The sequence below is a fragment of the Centruroides vittatus genome, unplaced genomic scaffold (assembly GCF_030686945.1).
Source record: "Centruroides vittatus isolate TY-2023 unplaced genomic scaffold, ASM3068694v2 contig_1057, whole genome shotgun sequence".
In the NCBI taxonomy this organism is placed as follows: Eukaryota; Metazoa; Arthropoda; class Arachnida; order Scorpiones; family Buthidae; genus Centruroides; species Centruroides vittatus.
This window is the reverse complement of record NW_027120684.1, coordinates 838,090-857,374: the sequence shown is the minus strand read 5'-3', so window position 1 is coordinate 857,374 and position 19,285 is coordinate 838,090. Positions and strand designations below refer to the sequence as shown.

The following is a 19,285-nucleotide window of genomic DNA, read 5'->3' as shown; positions in this document are numbered from 1 at the left end:
CACCTAATGAGAGCCATCATCAAATTAAACTACTACGAATCAACTTCCAATTGTTATCAACAAGAAAAAATCGACAACATAAAAACTTTATACGTAAAGCAAACTATACTTTTCTCCTTTAAATTTATAAAACTTAAAACGCATAACAGTTATCTTCTAAGCATTTTCGAAAATCATCGCAGGAAGGAAAACTACTGCCATCGTCTAAATTATAACTTCTTAAAACCCTCAACAAAACTTTCAATTGGACGAACTGACCCAGTCTTTCAAATGATAAAATACTGGAACTTGTTACATAGAAATTTTCAAGAAATAACTAACAAGAATAAATTTAACCCAAACATAAGAAAAACCCTCTCAGTCAGATCTTCAAAGTAAGAACGTTCTAACCGAAAACAAGAAAGGAAAAAAAAAAACCAACGATTCTGCTGATCAAAACTTTTTCCTGCATAATCAATTCTAACAATTGATATACACCAAAAAGAAAAGAGGGAAGAAGGGCGAAGTTAATTTTCCGAAGGATTTTTGGCTACAACGGATCACTTATGCCTTTTCTGTTTTAATGCAGGAAATTACTTTGTTCACTTTTTTTTTTTTTTTTGTTAATTTTCTAATGTTTGGTTAGTTTTGTATTTTTGTGGCACCTGAAAAAGGCCAAATGGCCACAGTGTCTTTTGAGATTAATCTCAAACATCATGCAATTTTAAATATGGATTAAAATCAACATGTAACAACGTACGATAATTCGATAAATAACTAATAATTTTACTCTGCTTTTAAATAGCCTAATCTCTTTCGTGTCTTAAGAAAAAAATAGAGTTATATATATTTATCTGAAGACATTAGACATCTTTTGTTGCATCTGACTAATATTTATCATCATAATATATATCATATTAGTAATAATTTAATAGATAATGTATATAAAATTATAATAAATATTGTAATTTGAAACCGACTCATTATTATGTCACTGGCCATATTAAATGAGTTAATGATAAAATAATAGAATAATAAATTTTTGTATTTATTATTATTTTTGACTATACGTTCTGTAACGTAACTGTCGTAACCTTTATAGGTTCATTTTATTCATTTTGAACGTCATTTCTCATCTTTTTTCATTCTAATAAGTGAATTTCTTTGTGATATCATTTGGAACTTTCGAAAATATTATGAAAGTACTAAAATTAATTGTACAGTACATTATTTAACGATAAAGTGTTGACACTGAGTACTGATCTAATACACGTTTCATCTATTGTTTTAATGAAAACATTTTATTTCTAAACAAAAGTCTTTATATGGAATTAGTCACATAACTTACATAAATTATATGTATAATATTGTTATATAACTTTAGTAAAAAATAAAATCATATTTTTTTTGTAAATTTAGATAACAACTTTATAATTATTTAATAATTTAGAGACTACAGGAATTTCATCTGAATTTTAAAGTAATTCGATCATTTATTACTTTAGTTTTTAAAAATTGAGTCTGGGGATTTGTTGTAGAACGTTACGGTATTACCGGAAACGTAACTAATGCAAAGTTTATCAACCTGTAGTCCGGGGACTGCTTCAAAGGCTCGGTTAAATCACGTGATGTCTCCAAAGTTTAGCTAATTCCTCCGCGAGAAGATTAAGTTATCAGGAAACACGTCAGAGATGCGAGGCGTGGCCAAGACGAGTGAATAGTCACGTGACCGAAGGGAACCGAGAAATGTCACGTGACACGCTTCGTACGCGTCCGCCATCTAATGTACCGCTCCGCGACGACATCGTGCTTAAGCAATGGCGTCTTCGAACGGGGTACACTCGGTAAGTATTCCGACAATTTTTTGTTTATAGCATATTTTATATCGCTAATTTCCAACAAATTATACGTGTTTTGGACATGATTGAGTCAAATTAGTCTAGAAATTATTAATTTTCTGGAAGAAAACCTCTGAAATAGCCGTACCCCCCAATCAGCACAAGTGCCCAAATTATACGTGTTTTCCCGACTATGGTGAAATAACTAGTCACTTCTCGACTTACGATGGGGTTCGGTTCCGCAACTTCGGACGAGGTGATCGTAACTCGAGAAGTGACTGTAAAACAATGACTTCACTAAAGAAAACGGCGACTAAAAAGTCCGTAATAACCATAGTCTGCGAGGACTAAAAAATAATCCGAAGTAGCAGGAGTCCGTTACAAGGAATGAGTTTTTTTTTTTTTTTTTAATAATTTTCTTTTACTTTTGGCCAGACCGACATCAGCAACCGTCTGTTATATCGAGCTTTTATTGTACAAAACCACGTGCGAACCTCAAGGACAGTTTTAGCATTGAAAATAATGGAAAGTTGAAACGTTTTTATATGTGGGTTTTGTATTTTATTACTGTCCAGTTCTAAGTCTGAATTGTTCTTAAAATATTAATAATTCTCTAGTTCAAACATTTTTAATTTCAATTTTGGAAATTAATAGTGACATTTATTATTAAACAGAAATTCTAACTTGGATATTTAAAATTCGAAATTCCACATTAAAAATTCTATTTCCGTAAAATTTCAAATATTTAACATACCTTTTTCTATAATTCGGATAAACCACAGTAGATTAATAGTAAAAATGTAGAAAATACCAAAAAATTAAATGCAACGATACAAAGCGTTGGTAAAACTTTACAGCTCAATATGAAGTATCGAGTGAAGTCGGATTACCAGATACCTTGCAATTAGAGTTGGCCCTCGGATTGGTTTATTTTTGCGTCTTTAAGGGGCAATAGAATTGTTTACGAATGCATATTACTCCCTAGAGCTTCATTTAGTCTTGAAAAAGGGTCAAGCGCGTATGGACAGTCTACGAAAGTACACGTGCATTTGTAAACAATTGTAGCACCCCTTAAAAACGCAAAAATGAATCAACCCAAGGGTCGTCTTTAGCTGCGTCGAATATATATACGAAGCGGGTTATTGGTATTTAGTACGATTACAGACGAGTAGATGTTAGTATTTTAAATTTTTATTTTATAGACCGTTATATTGTTTTGTAATATTTTGTGGCCCCGGGCCGCAGGTTGCCCATCCCTGTCCTACACCATCGGTTCGGTTGGATAGGATCCACGTGTCGGTACATGAGAGTAACCTGCGTCCGGAAAGTAGCTGACGAGCCGGAAAAGGAAAAAGGAATATGGCGGACGGCTTGCACATGTTTATATACCCGTCGCGCCAGCGCCACCTGGATTTTCAGATGTAGCGCCAGTTGCAATTATTCGGTTGCCACATTAAAAAATTAAATTAATTAATATAAGTTAATGAAAATTAATTTTTTATTTTCATTAAATAACTATTTAAACTTTGAATCTTAAAGTTTAAATTACGTAATCGAAGAATCATCGCAGAGGACTAGAAGCGAACAGCGCGTGGGACAGTTCGAAATCGACAATTTCAATCCGAAATGGGAAGCTCGCTTTCTTCTTCGTTGGTTATGGAACATCGTAGAAATCGCCGAAACAGAAATCGAAGGATAGAAAACCGCTCCCCGCAGTTGCAATAGGAATTCGTCGAATATATAAAGGCCCAATTGATGATTTCTTGCAAATCGGCAACCCAACGGCTCTTTTCAGAGTCATTTTTTCTTGGCAAAGAGTAGTTTAATCGCATCGTTTAGAATATAATTTAATATACGTAACATTCAAAAATTTTTCAAATTAATTTAATATAAATTTGAAATTTCTAATGAAGAGTTTTCGAATTATTATTTTAAAATGTTCGATTTTTTGTTCTATTTACTTTTTATATAATTTTTGATAAAAATATTTAAAAACCAAGAATGCTCTTCGTATTGATGATAGGGAAGCTGTGTTTCTGTAAGAAGCCGACTTACAGGGGCAATCAATTAATTGCGCGTCAGGGCCCGTTCGTATTCGTTTGTTCGATAAGCCAGTAAAAACTGTATACTTCTTTAAATGTATTTTTAATAGATTATCTGGCGTACTTAATAAATAACAGAGGTAATTATATTGAACTTTCTTATTAGATTCAATAAATTCCCTATGCCCTCTAAATGCCAATCCTTGCTTTGAGAAAAAAACATATAACATCTATTAATCGTAATTATCTTGTTATAATTTTCAATCTAAATATATCAATCAATCAATCTTTATTATTTGATATAACTTTCGTTATTACAAAGGGGATTAAAAGAACATTATTGTTTACAGGTAGCTACATGAACAAAGAAATTGTATAGTTTATACAGAGTTAGCTTAGAGAAATTATCACCAAGTATAATTTGGTAACAAAAATCAGATGGCAAAGTAACAGCTCGGGTATCCAAAAAGAAGTTACAAGAATCGAGAAGGTGTTTTCTCATATCCATCACTACTGATCCACAAAAAGAACATTCTGAATCGTCCGAGATATTAACAGACTTGCCATTTAGGTTTATGGAGAACCTATTTAGTCTAAACTGTGCACCAAATGACTTTAGTTTATAACTCAAATCAGACAATAAATAAGGCATTTGACTCCACTTTCCATTAAGGAAGATTTCACTGTTTCCGCCTCTTTCAGTCAAATATTGAACATCCCTAACCCAATATAGGGCCCTCAATCGTCGATCACAGTCCAAAAAGAACTGACTCTCACTTAGACACATATAGCTGTATGACAATCCTATATTATTTAATAATCCTTTAGCGATAGCTGGCCATGGCTTCAAAAAAGAATTACTATCCATCTTTGAAAGTCTTGTATATGTCAATTTTCGATAATCGTCTTCCGGTAGGTCAACTAGTTTCCTCCAAAATCTAAACAATTTTATCACCAGTCCAATTGCGAGGGGAGGTCTTCCCAATTCCATTTTCAATGCAGACCCCGAGACAGATCTGTTAATGTGACACACCCGCTTAAAGTAGAATAATTGTATCGGTTCAAACTTGTCCACTAAAACACCGCCCCAAATCGGGAAAGCATAAAACATACTTGGTCCAATCAAAGAGTCAAATAGTTTAATGTAGTTATTTAATGAAGACGCTTTGATTTTAATAAGTAGCGAGACGAGATTGGAGATCCTAGATCTTGCAGCAGGTAACACCTTGTTTAAATGATAGGAGAATGTACCATGTGAAGAGAAATAAATAGCCAGATATTTAAAGTTAGACGCAATTTCAAATCTATGGTTTTCTAAACTAAAACTATCTGTTTTTTTTTAAGTTTTCCACCTCTACGAAAGATCATAAGCTTTGTCTTTTCCAAATTAATTGCCAATCGATTATCTTCACAGTATTTCCAAGTAAGATTAAGTCTTTCTCTAAGCGAAGAAGCCGAATTAGCCAAGAGAAGGATATCATCAGCATAAAGAAGACAGTTAATTTCAACATGAGAAGATAAAGGTATCATAGAACTTTTACCTCTCAGAAGCCCAGGGAGATCATTCAAAAACAAAACAAAAAGGATAGGACTCAGTGGTTCTCCTTGAGGTAGCCCTCTATTGGACTCAACATAATCAGTGCTTAATGAAAAAGTTTCTATAAAATATCTAGTATTGGAGAAGAGACTCTTAAGTAAGTTGACAAAAAACGAAGAAAGACCAATGCTTCTAAGCTTATACCATAACAAATCATGATCAACTGTGTCGAAAGCTTTCTTGAGGTCAATAAATGCGGTATATAATTTCCCTCGTTTCCTCGATAGTGATATTTGAATAAGACCGGTCAAAATAAACAAATTATATTCAACACCTCTATTTTTAACAAATGCTCCTTGAACAGGTGTAACAATATTAAATTCGTTCATCCAAATCCGGAGTCGATTTGCAACAATAGTTGAAAAGACCTTTCTAAATACATTAATTAAAGCGATTGGTCTATAATTAGTTGGCGTCTGCCTACATCCCTTCTTATATATCATTCTCAAAGCAATTTGTTTCCAAGATAGTGGAAAGGAGCGCCTAGACCAAAAGGAATTAAACATATCTAATATATCCATTAGTATTTCTGTAGAAAGGCATTTTATCATTTCATTCCTTATATTGTCAGGACCTGGGGCCTTAGATGATCTTAATTTTCTGATTACAACTTCTAATTCGCTCAGGGTAATAAAGTCATCCAAAAGAGGCACAGTATTATTAAGACTTACATCGATATAAATTACTGTATCTGGTCCAGCGAAACACTCTTGCAAATAATTTAACCAATCCGAGGGAGATATAGCATTTTCACACGGTTTCTTAATTCGAAACTTATTGACTAGTGACCAAAAATCTCTAGTATTTTTTGTCTTCAATAATAGTGAATTTATTTTAGCCAAAAAGATCTTTTTCTTCGCCTTACATAGCGACTTGTAGCTTTTATTTAATTTACAATATTCGTCCAAGAGGTTTCTACTTTTGTTTCTTCGAAACATTCGTAGTATTCGGTTCTTAGATTTCTTTAGACGTAGACACTGTAAATCAAACCATTGCTTCTCAAATGATAACAAGGAAATGTTCTTCTTATAACAAGGAAATGACCATCCCACATCGTAAAGCCGAAGTCAACAAAATGTTTAATAATTCATCATAGTAACTCTGCGCATCCAGCGAAAAAGTGGTCTTAATCGAGGTATACAACGAGCTAACCAAGGATAAATAGTCATCCGATCTATCTTGTTTCCATACGTAACGAATTTTTGGGAGTTTCAGAGTCCGTACGCTATCCGTCGTAAATTCAAATGAAATTGAGATTGGAAAGTGATCAGAATTAAAAATATCAAGAACTCTAAAATTCAATAATCTATCTAGTAAATAAACATTTACTGTTATTAGATCTATAACAGATAGACCAACTGTTGAAAGAAAAGTGAATTTAGCCGGATTGTCTGACGCATTTAAAATATATAATCCGTGCGACTTAATCAGTTGTAAAAAACTTTTTCCTCTTTGGTTCAATGTTAAGTCATTAGATCTTCGGGAATTTAGAACATTAATATTACTCCCAGCATAAAAATTATCTAGTTCCTCGCCTATTCTGGCATTCATGTCACCTAAAATAACTATATCGTCGTCAGGGAAATTCATCAACAAGTCTTCCATTTTTTTTAACAGAAAATCATAAAGATCGATTCTCATATAAACAAGAACAATAATTAAGCTTTGACTAAGCGAACAAGAAAATCTTCCATAGTTTAATTTAATCACCATAAGATTATCGGAGTTAAACAACATTTCCGAGGAACCCAATTTCTGGGAAACTGCAAGAATAAGGCCGCCATAAGGACGACCGGGACCAATTGGCTTTTTAGCAAGTTGTTCGTATAGAAACAAATCTGAGTTCAACATAGAGAGAACCGGTTTGAAATGCTTAGTTAACCATGTCTCAGTTAAAGCAACTAAATCATAATTTTGCAATATATAAATGAACTCTTGGTCATTCACTGATAAGTCCAGCGTTCCTTGGCAATTCCAAGACAGTATCCTCATTTCTAAAGTTTTATTTGTCTCGTTAGCAGTTGTTCCACTTAACCTTTTTGGCTGGGTTTGTCTAAAAAAGTATCGATCTTCTGTAGTTCATTCGTATCCAAATTAAAAGTAAATCTGTCACCATCGACAGTTAGGCAATCGGCTTTCAAAAATACTTTTTTTTTCAAAGATTTTGCTTCCGCAAAAAAAGGCAACAGTTTTTTACACCTTAATCTCGATCTGTATGACAAATCGTCAAAGACTCTAAGGGCTGTTTCACACTATGACCGACTGGGCCGACCGGTCCGACTCCTAGTCGTATTGCCATGGCAACAGCAGTCGGTCGACAGACTGGTCGTTCCAGTCGGACAGATTTAAAAAGTTAAATATTTGTAGTCGCGTCGGAGCAGTCGGTGAGCTACAGCCAATGAGAGCTTCGAAGCTATAACCAATCAGAGTTTAGATTTATCCGAAGTTAGAAAATGGCGGAAGGTAAAGTTTCTCGGAAGCTTTAATAAACGAAGTTAGAAAATATCCATGGCTTTATGATATTCGGCGAGCCGATTATAAAGGCGACATTGAAAAAAATAATTGGTTAGAGTAAAGCGAAAGGTATCCAGCTAAAAAAATAGTCTTAAACTTCATATTAACGAATAGACGTAGACATATCTAAATGTAATTTGATACGCTGAATCGATTGGTATTAAAAAAATATTACTTACGATCAACCGTTTAAAAGTTACGAACGATTTTTTATTTCCGTCTATTTGCTTCGTTTAAGAACAACTTTATTAAGAAATACGCAGGCACTCATCGATATTAACAAAACGAATTACTTTAATTCACCATAATACATTTCATTTACAAGAGAAAGCGACATTAAAAATGCTAAAATGGTGTCGTTAGCCCGCGAACACACGACAACCTTATAAAGACGGCCATGTTTTCTGTTTAAATTGAAAAACTTACCACGATTGGCTAGTGTTCTGATCTGTAAGACGCGTTCCGATTGGTCCTTACGAGTCGGCCACCGACATAATCGTACTCAGTGTGAATTCTTTTACTACTAGTCGGCCCGATTATAGGCTCGGGCGGGTCGGACCGGTCGGACCAGTCGGTGACAGTGTGAAACAGCCCTAATGCGCGAGAATGACGGCGACGCTTGAATTTTCTTTAAGTTTTTAAAGATAGCTCTTTTGTCATATTGACTACAGAGTTTAAACAAAAAAAGTCGAGTACCCGATATTCGATAACTATTAACTACAGGAATAGACTCCCCGTTCTGTCTTTTAAATAATTCAATAAAACGATTAGCATTGTTAACTATTTCCTCGTCGTCGCCACTCAAACCAGAAACAATAATATTATCGTTATGAACCGAGTCTATATAATAATTTTGAAGAGAAAGTTTATCCATACATACAGTTTTAAAGAACGAAAGTTCAGCAATTTCTCCTTCCAGGCGAGACAGACGTTCGTCGTATTCCTTATGTAAATTAGACAGCCAGTCAAATTTCGACGACAATTCCTCCAGTTTCGATAGAATAGTATCAAAACGTTCCTCGAGGAGACATAGAATCTTCTTAGGTAGTTGAGAAGAAATATCCTGCGATGCAAAATAGTCCTCCAATCGAGATGATTTCAACGTTGGTTCGCTTGGAGATCGGCGGCGTTTGCCGGCGGACGTCGAAGCTTTATTGTGAGGTGAAGAAGGTGGTGTACGAGACATTGGGCCTGGGTTAAGTTCGATTCCTCCAATAACCAGCAAAAAGAACGAAATTAAAAAAGAAAGTATCACAGTAGAAAAAGACATCTTCTATAAAGTCAATTAATGGAAGACAATAAATTGTAGTTCGAAACAGTAACTCGAAGAAAAAACACGCCAGCAGCCAGCACTGTCAACAGCGCCCCCGATTATATCCAATACTAAATATATATAACTCAAAGGTGACTGACTGACATAGTGATCTATCAACGCACAGCCCAAACCACTAGACGGATCGGGCTGAAATTTGGCATGCAGGTAGATGTTATGACGTAGGCATCCGCTAAGAAAGGATTTTGATCAATTCTACCCCCAAGGGGATAAAATAGGGGATGAAAGTTTGTATGAAACTTTGTCAATTTTGAAACCGATCCGGCTGAGACTTTGCATGCATAAAGCTACTATGACGTAGGGATCCCCTAAGAAAGGATTTTGATAAATTCCACCCCTAAGGGGATAAAATAGGGGATGAAAGTTTGTATAAATCTTCTTAGATTTTCGACTGATTGAACTGAAATTAAAGATTGCAGCTACTATGACGAAGACGTCCGCTTAAATAGGATGTTGATAAATTCAACCCCCATGGAGATAAAATAAGGGATGATGGAGGATGTAAATGTATTAGTTTGAACCTATCAGTACCTAATGGAACGAATAAATTAAGACGAACAAAATAATTTTAGTTCTAAATGTTGACAATAGATGGCGTTAGTAGTATTTTAAAACGCGCTATCGTTGTGTTTTCACTGAGTTACATATACCCGATGATAAGTGGCCGCCGTATCTAATAGTACATACTATACCTAAATATTTCTAGCGGATTATATTTGACGATTTTGGCTGTTCTTTTCTAAGCATATTTTGGATTGCATTTGCTTTGTTTCGGTTTAGTAGTTTTGGTTATAGACTCTGCTTTCTATTTGGCATTTGTTTTGTTTTCGTTTGGTTTAAGTATAGGTTTTGTCGGTTAGCCTTTTTTAAAAGGGCTAAAGAAAATCTGAACGTTAATGGAGAAGTTGAAGAATGTACTGTCGTCCCTATTGTTGGTGACGGTGCATGTTTGTTTCGTGCTCTCTCTTATTTAATGTACGGAACACAAGATAGAGCGATGGAGGTGCGTTCAGAAATTGTCAGATATGTGGTTAATGACTGGAGAAAGTTTTCAATTATGACCCACGACGACAGGAATGGTGATAACTACGTAACACCTGACGAATATTTTGCTGATATGATGAAAAATGCTACTTATGGCGGATTTTGTGAGTTAATAGCAGCAGGATTAATATTCCCATTTAAGTTTGAAGTTTATAGAAACGGTCTCATATATACGCAATCTGGATCTAACGACTATCCGGTAAGGCGATTACGATTCAGCCAAGATTTGTCCAGTGGGCATTTTGATGCCTATCTTCCCATAGCAGCACAGAAAATTACTCGGCGTCGTATGGAGGTAGCTGTAGAAGAACATGATTTTGGAATTGATACACCTTCGCAACTTAAAGTTGATAAGGGTTGTCAGGACGTACCTGTTTTAGAGCGTGAACATTCACCTATTGTATCTTCAATAAATTATGATGAAAAATTAATAAGAAGTTTGGAGTGAAGTTTGGCGTGTATGGAGAAGCAAATTGCTTTCGGGTTTGGCGTATGACCCAGATATTGCTTATGGAACTGACAGCAGTATAGTCTTAGGTTCTATGACGTACAAGTGTCAGTGGTGTAACGCCTTGAAGTGGAAAGATGAGACACCTGGCATGTGTTGTAGCGCCGGTAAAGTACAACTTGAGCCGTTTAAACAATTGCCTGAACCACTTTACAGTCTGGTTAATGATTTACACCCAAATCATGTACACTTCATGGATAATATCCGAAAATATAATGCCTGTTTTCAAATGACTTCCTTTGGTGGAAAACAAATAAAAGAAGGCTGGTTTTTCACCAACTTTTAAAGTTCAAGGACAAGTCTATCATTTAATTGGAAGTATATTACCGGAACCTGGGCAGGATGCACAGTTTCTGCAAATTTATTTCGTCGGTGAAGATGATAGAGAAGCTAATATTCGATGTTCTAAATTTCCTGATTTGAGACCAAATTTAATCAAACAATTGCAGCTTATGTTACATGAGGTGAACCCATACATAAAAGATCTAAAAACAGCCACTGATAAAATATCGCCTTCAGAGTCATTCAAGGTCGTAATACATGCAGATAAAAAACCACAAAGAGAACACAGAGGCAGATTTAATGCACCAACGGCAAATGAAGTGGCTGTTGTATTGGTAGATCAGCATTTTGACCGAAGAGACATTATTCTCGAAAGCCGAAGTAACTCACTTCAGCGTATCAGTGAGATACATCGAGCTTATGACGCGCTGCAGTACCCGTTGATGTTTTGCTGGGGGGATGATGGCTATTCAATCAACATACCACAATGCGATCCCACAACTAAGTTGCCCTTGAAAAAAACAGTCTCTGCTGTAAGTTTTTATTCATACAGAATAATGATCAGAAAAGGAGAAGATAACTTTTTGGTTAAATATCGCGCTCTTTTTAGTCAATATTTGGTAGATGAATACGCAAAAATAGAAACTGAAAGACTAAACTACATAAAAAACAATCAAGCCAAATTGCGCGCAGATAATTATATTCATTTAAAAGATGCAATTGGACGGCAAGATACTGAAGCAAATCAGCTGGGACAAATGGTAGTACTTCCATCATCTTTTACTAGTGGACCAAGATACATGCACGAAAAAACGCAAGACGCCATGACCTATGTTAGACATTACGGTCGTCCCGACCTTTTTATTACTTTTACATGTAACCCACGCTGGAGTGACATAAATGAGCACTTACTTTCAGGACAAAAATCTCATGATCGATACGATATTATTTCGCGTGTCTTTCGATTAAAGGTAAAAAAGGTCATGGATTTGTTGATAAAAGGAAAAATATTCGGTGAAGTGAGATGCTATATGTATTCGACGGAATGGCAAAAGCGAGGTCTTCCGCATATTCATATACTTTTATGGCTTCAACATCGCATCACTCCGGATCAAATTGACAATATTATTTGTGCTGAAATACCTAACCCCGATCGTGATCCTGAGCTTTACGAAATTGTTAAAAGTAATATGATACATGGCCCCTGTGGAAGTTTAAACCGAAATTCTCCATGCATGAAAGATAATTCGTGCAGCAAACGTTATCCTAAGGCTCTTATTAAGGAAACTCAAACCGGTGATGATGGTTATCCGCAGTACAGGAGACGTTCTCTGGATGACGGTGGATTCTCTGTCAATATCAAGGGTGTTACAATAGATAATCGTTGGGTGGTTCCTTATAATCCAGTGCTATTAAGAACATGTAACGCTCACGTGAACGTAGAGTATTGCCATTCAGTGAAGTCAATCAAATACGTTTGCAAATATGTTAATAAAGGGTCAGATCAGGCTACGTTTACTTTAGAGAACGGGAAGGATGGGAAGGATGAAGTTACAACCTACGCAAGTGGTCGATATATAAGTTCAGCTGAAGCAGTTTGGCGAATCCTTGAATTCCCAATACATGAGCGTTTTCCACCTGTAGTGCACCTTGCTGTCCATTTTCTAAATGGACAGAGAATTTATTTTAATGAGCAGAACTTGTGCGACAAATTGAGTAGTCCTCCTACAACTACACTCCTCTCCTTTTTCGATCTGTGTAACGTGGATGACTTTGCAAAAACATTGCTATACTCGGAAGTCCCTGTGTATTACGTTTGGAACAAGCGATCGTTTCAGAGAAGGAAGAGAGGAGTGAATGTTGAAGGATGGTCAGGGGTCAAAAAAGAATACGTTCTAGGTAGGGTTTATACTGTTCATCCAAACAATACAGAATGCTACCACCTTCGAATGCTTCTACATGAGATCAGAGGCCCAATTTCATTTGAAGCGTTGAAAACTGTAGATGGTCACTTACATCCCACTTTCCAATCCGCGTGCAAGGCTCTAGGTCTACTCGAAGATGATCGGCATTTGGATTCAGCTCTTGAAGAGGCAGCACTTTGTCAAACACCGCATATGATTCGAGAGCTTTTTGCTATCATTTTATTGTTCTGCCAGGTTTCCGACCCCTTATGTCTTTGGGAAAAATACAAAGAATACCTTTCTGAAGACTTTAAAAAACAACTGGAAAGGCAAGGTGACGTGGATGTAGAGCACTCATCGGACCTGATATTTAACAAATGCCTGTCGGTATTAGAGGATGCCGTATTATCATTAGGCGGCCGTCCTCTTAAAGAGTATGGATTACCTCAGCCAATAACATCAATACATTTTGAAAATAGAGAGTACGTGAAGGAGACCAGTTACGATACAGTGGCCTTAGAAGACGCAGTAAGAAAAAATGAAGCATCCTTGAATGACGAGCAACAGGAAGTTTACAATAAAATTATCACAAGTGTAGATGCAAATGACGGTCGAATATTCTTCTTAGACGCTCCAGGTGGAACTGGTAAAACCTTCCTTATTAATTTACTTTTGGCGAAAGTAAGAAGTACTCACGGCATTGCCCTGGCTGTGGCGTCGTCCGGCATAGCTGCTACATTACTCGAAGGTGGTCGAACTGCTCATGCTACTTTTAAGTTACCACTCAATTTAATCACTGCCGAGACTCCCATTTGCAACATCTCCAAACAAAGTAATTTTGCTGAAGTTTTAAAGAGTACAAAAATAATCGTGTGGGACGAAATAACGATGGCTCATAAAGGTGGTATTGAAGCCTTAAACAGATCACTAAGGGATATAAGGGGTAATACAAAATTAATGGGTGGCGTAACAGTTTTGCTGGCCGGAGACTTTCGGCAGACTCTACCAGTCGTGCCAAAAGGAACCAGAGCTGACGAAGTAAAGTCATGCATTAAGAAATCTAATTTGTGGCCCCAGGTTAATATTCTTAAGCTCTCTAAAAATATGAGAGCACATTTGGGCGGGGATGAGTCTGCTGGTAGATTTTCAGATCTCCTTTTTAAAATCGGTAATGGTGATTTTCCATCGTTTGATGGAATGATAACCATCCCGGAAGAATTGTGCACAGTTGTTACTACGGTTCAAGAATTGCTGTCTAAAGTTTATCCAGACATTATTCATATACATGACAAGCCTATTGAATGGTTATGTGAGCGTGCCATACTTACTCCAAAGAACGATCAAGCAGCAGCTATCAACGATATCCTGCTCATGTCGTTTGAGGGCGAAGAAAAGGTCTATACTTCGATTGATACTGTGGTTAATACAGATGACGCTACTAATTACCCTGTAGAATTTTTAAATTCATTGAAACCGCCAGGTTTGCCTTATCATAAGCTTATTCTGCGTGTGGGCACTCCAATTATGTTGTTGCGAAATTTAAAACCACCAAAACTTTGTAACGGTACGAGACTGCAAGTGAAAGCGTTACATCGCAATATAGTGGAAGCCACTATATTAACTGGGTGTGCGAAAGGGGAAACTGTATTTATACCACGAATCCCATTAATACCTAATGATATCCCGTTCGAATTTAAACGATTACAGTTTCCCCTAAAAGTCTGCTTTGCCATGACAATAAACAAGTCTCAGGGGCAAACTCTCAAATTTGCGGGTATTGACTTGAGAGAACATTGCTTCTCTCATGGACAGTTTTATGTTGCTTGCTCACGAGTAAGTTCACTCAATAGCTTGATAGTTTTAGCGCCTAATGACAGATTAGTTAAGAATATTGTGTACAAAGAAATTTTGTAGGCCCTAATTTTTTACACACGCTAAACAAAAGTAAAGCCGCAAAAACTATACCTAATTAATAATAATACTTCTTAACGCGAGCGAAGCCGCGGGCAAAAGCTAGTTATATAATAAAATCCTTACCATACTATCTGCCACGACAGTACAAAACTGCAGCTCCCATGCATTTTGCAAAACCTACATTTTGGCTCCCACTGAACTCTTGCTTGCCCACCCCTGTCATATAACATGCCAAATTTCAAATGCTATTTATTTCAAGGTACATTTTTTGATTTTTTTGTTTAAAAAATTTGTAATTAATGAAGATTTTCTTTTGTTTAACTCATGCTGCAGTTTCTGCACTTCTCTTGTTTTCTCCTCTTCATCACACTGAATTTTCTTCGCACCTTCCAATAGCCCTTGGGCAAGATGTATCTCTTCAACATTGTTTTTCTCAACAGCATTTCGTAGTCTATTAGTGGCTTCTTCGAACATTCTAGACCTCATTTTCCTTTGCATTTCTTCTTTGTTTTTTTTTTCTTTCAACTTGACTTCAAGAATATCAATTTTCTCTCTCTCCTGTTGAAGTACTTTTATTTTATCTTCCTCTTCTTTTCTTTTCCTTCCTTCTTGTTCTTTTTTCTGCTTTTCTTCTTCTTTCAGTTTACTTTGCTTGTCCAAAAAAGCCTTGTAATTAGCATATGCATTGCGAGCCAACCCAAGTAACTTCTTTGGCATTCGCACCAAAAAGGCATTATTGTTGTATACGCGAAGTCCATCTTTTACTAACAATAATGAATTCATCATTCGTTCTGACATAGAAGCTCTGTCTTCTGTCAGAATCCATCTAGAAATGGAGAACCCTCTTTCAACATCTGCATTGCCATGACTGAGAGCCAACAATGCTTTGACTACTTTAGCAACAGTTGGGTATTTTGGCATTCCAACAGAATTCTTCAGGTCAAATAAGTGCTTCCAGTAAGCATCAATTCTATGAGCTGCCTTCATGTCAATTGAGTCAGTCTCCAGTTGAAGTAACTTCCACTCATCAGATAAGATATCCATTGGGACCTCAAATGGCAAACCATTTGCAGCCCTCGCAATGTCTCCACAACTTCGTTGCAAGATCCTTTCCTGTGGCTGCAAACACCTGATTGATTTTAAAGTAGTTGAGCCTATTGAAGATTTCTCAAGGAGATATTTACATGCATTAATATAATGCTTTTGCATTTGGTTCCTGAATGGTAAAGTGTCCTTTTCTAGCAAAGAATCCAACTTTTTTTTTCAAATCTGAGCTGCATGTTATGTCCTGCAAGGGCAGAAGGTTTTTTGCAACAAACAGGGTTTTCTGATCTGGCAGTTTGCCCCTAACAACAGTTTTCATGCACTCAGTGGTTAAGATCCGTCCCAACAAAGATTGCACCAAAGTAAAAAATTCACTATAAAGTTTATGTATTAAGGGATCATTGCATTGAAAATGCCCAGTAAACTTTGTGAATAGTTCAGCACTAGATATTCCCAAATAGAGTTCAGCTTTGATGGTAGAACACTTCAATAACTTTGAGATTATCTTATATGAAACACGATTCATTAAGCTGGAATTCTTCTGAGGAATGTGCTTTAGAAAATATAATATGAGCCCTTCCCATTGTTCAATCAGTCTTTTTGCTGCAGGACCAAACGTCAGCCATCTAGTTGATGAATACTTCATAAATTTGTTGCATGGCAAATTAAGTTTCTCTTGAATCTCTATGTATTCATCCCACCTAGAGGGCCACCCATCAAAAAAGCTGTGTGTTGCTATGATGAGATCACCACCATCTCCTCCCAACTGTTTCAGGCCTTTCAAAAAGGCATTGTGGATTGTATGAATGCTGCATGTCCCTATGCTGATGAGGCCTTTTTGGCGAATTGTCAGAATTTCCTCATTCATGAGACGCAATACTTTTTTGTTTACGTTTGGTCCATCACATCCAATCATCAGTAATTTATCAAAAGGTAGATTTGCATTTTCAATTGCCAGTATTAATTTTGATTTAATTGTTTTGGCATCTGCATGCTCGATAAATGAGGTCTGGAGATGCCTGCAGACAACTTCCTGTTGTTCCTCTGACCAGTATCTGATCAGTATTTGCAGTTCTTTTCTATTTTCTACATTGCATGTCTCATCATAAGAAATGCTATAATATGACCGTCGTGCATCATCTACCATTTGATCAAAAAAATATGCGGTCAAAGCTTCAGTGATTAAATATCTCATTTTTTGATGTGACAATGAAAATTCTTTTGGAAGATTGTCTGCACACATGGCATTGATTGTCTCCTTTATATCATGACATGATGCAAATGAATAATTACTGGCTATCGTTTTCATAGTCCATATAAGCTCTGCAGTGTAAGCAAAATCTTTTGCACTACAAAGTTGAAGCACAGGTTGTTGCAATGATTGGTGTTCTGAACTGGCACTTGAGTCTACAACATTGCTCACACTAGCAACACTTTCAGAACTAATACTTTGACATTGAGACATGTGAGGGGCAGTCGTCAGTCTTAACTGCTTGGGACCAAATGCTTCATTGCATTTATTTATATGTTTCTTACAACTTGAATGTTGCAGGATTGGGAACTGGGGTTGTTCCGATTACCCATTATGTACGAAAAAATACATTAACCTGTCCGATGTTCAAATTTTTCTCCGTTGCGTGTCGCTTCGTGTTGAATTTTTCTCTGTTGCGTGTCGCTTCGCATTGAATTTTCGTCGATTTTAAGCCTAACGAAAATTTTTATAATAATAATCGAGGCTATCGTATTGTTAAAAATTTTTTCTTTATTTGGTACAAACAAAATAAATATATTGAAGAATATAAAAACATGAAAATTATACTTTAGAAGTAAATCTAGTATCAAAAACGTTCGATTCAGCACGACACAGTCCGACTGAAAATCGTTCTGATTACCGGCCATTCCGATTACCGGCATTCCGATTAACGACTCTCTACTGTATTTATATGTTTCTTACAACTTGAATGTTGGAGGATTGCATGGAAACCTTTACTCAATATACTGATGTTGGAAGCACACAATGTGCAGAAAAGCTCCGAGTCAGACAACCTACGTCCCCAAGATGATACCACAAAACCATTTGAGTCAGTTTTAAGAAGCCAGCTGTCTCTAAGTGTGCACTTTGCCATGCTCATAGCTTACTTTAGGTAATAGTTTCTGTCAAAATGAAAAATGAAGGACGCCATTAGAAAGCTGAAAAACATGATACATGCCAAATATATATTATTATCTCTACAGAAGTTATTAATATTTAGGATACCAGTTTAAAATCTTGTATTTTCTGGCACGAGGATCGCTCAATCTTTAATTTTACAAAGTGCTAGAAAGATACAAACTTTTAAAAGAGTGTCCTATAACATTTTATTTAATAACAGTAGAAATCAAATTTATTATCGCTCGTAAATTATTTTCAGTTTTTCTGTGGTAATCAAGAACGAGTGATGTCATCGTTTTAGCTAAAGAATAGTAGAAACGATCGTTGGGAGTAGAACGTATTGTATTCCACACGATTTTCCGTCGCTAAAATACGAGGTTCTACTGTTAGTATTAAATCAAATCGGTTAATGTTACTTTAGGTTCCAAGACGGCGGCTCATCTCTGATTCCAGCAAGGAAACAGTGGGGACAAACGTTTTCCTAAACCTAACCTATTTTAATAAATTACCATAATTATTAGCAACCAAATTATTAGAATGGGTTAGCTTGCTGGAATCGGAGACGAACCGCCATCTTGTAACCGGGTGTACTATAGATTACTCCCTATGGAATTTCAGAACTTTGATTATATATTGGAACTCAGGGGACCGAGACGAGTTCAACGGTACCCTATTTTTGGACCGGAGACGAAAAATAAAAAAGCTATCATACTTTTTCACTTACCATACTTTTTTAATGCACTCATGAAGACGGCACCATAGTTGCTAGTACTGCCATCTTTCGGTAAAGTCTGCAAACCATGACGTCGGACTACGGTCATCTCCCGAAGGGTTAAACACGCGATACGAGAGCGGAGAGAGCGACGCGACTTCCGATCATCGCGCGATCGCCATTTCGGTTATGGCAGCGAACATGGCGGCCCGACTGACCTCTCGTATGGCGCCACCACACGCCGCCATGTGCTAAACTAGTGATCGATTCACGGTAGTTCTTGAACAAAGTAAAAAAAGGGGGAAAACGTCTACTAAAGGCAATTTTAACGGCAAGCGACTCGACTCCCGATCGCGATAGCGAGACCGACTTAGCGGAGAGCGACGCGACTCCCTATCATCGCGCGATCGCCGAGAAAACTA

The 19,285-nt window shown here is 36.5% G+C and overlaps 2 protein-coding genes across 3 annotated transcripts in view; one reads left to right on the top strand and one right to left on the bottom strand.

Annotated features, from left to right (window-relative positions):
• Positions 1–1,764: 1,764 nt before the first annotated feature.
• LOC136972479 (THAP domain-containing protein 1-like) overlaps positions 1,765–19,285 on the top strand; it is a 306,926-nt gene continuing 289,405 nt past the window's right edge. For both annotated transcript variants that reach the window (XM_067267080.1, XM_067267076.1), the window contains exon 1: positions 1,765–1,823. In XM_067267080.1, the coding sequence (XP_067123181.1) occupies positions 1,797–1,823 (27 nt within the window). In that variant the 5' untranslated portion in view covers positions 1,765–1,796. The remainder of the gene's footprint in view (positions 1,824–19,285) is intronic.
• On the bottom strand, positions 15,205–17,564 carry LOC136971781 (uncharacterized). The gene is made up of 2 exons (XM_067266287.1): positions 16,275–17,564; positions 15,205–16,084 (listed from the first exon to the last, which is right to left on the bottom strand). The coding sequence occupies exons 1-2, from the start codon at positions 17,462–17,464 to the stop codon at positions 15,205–15,207; spliced, it is 2,070 nt and encodes a 689-aa protein (XP_067122388.1). The 5' UTR covers positions 17,465–17,564.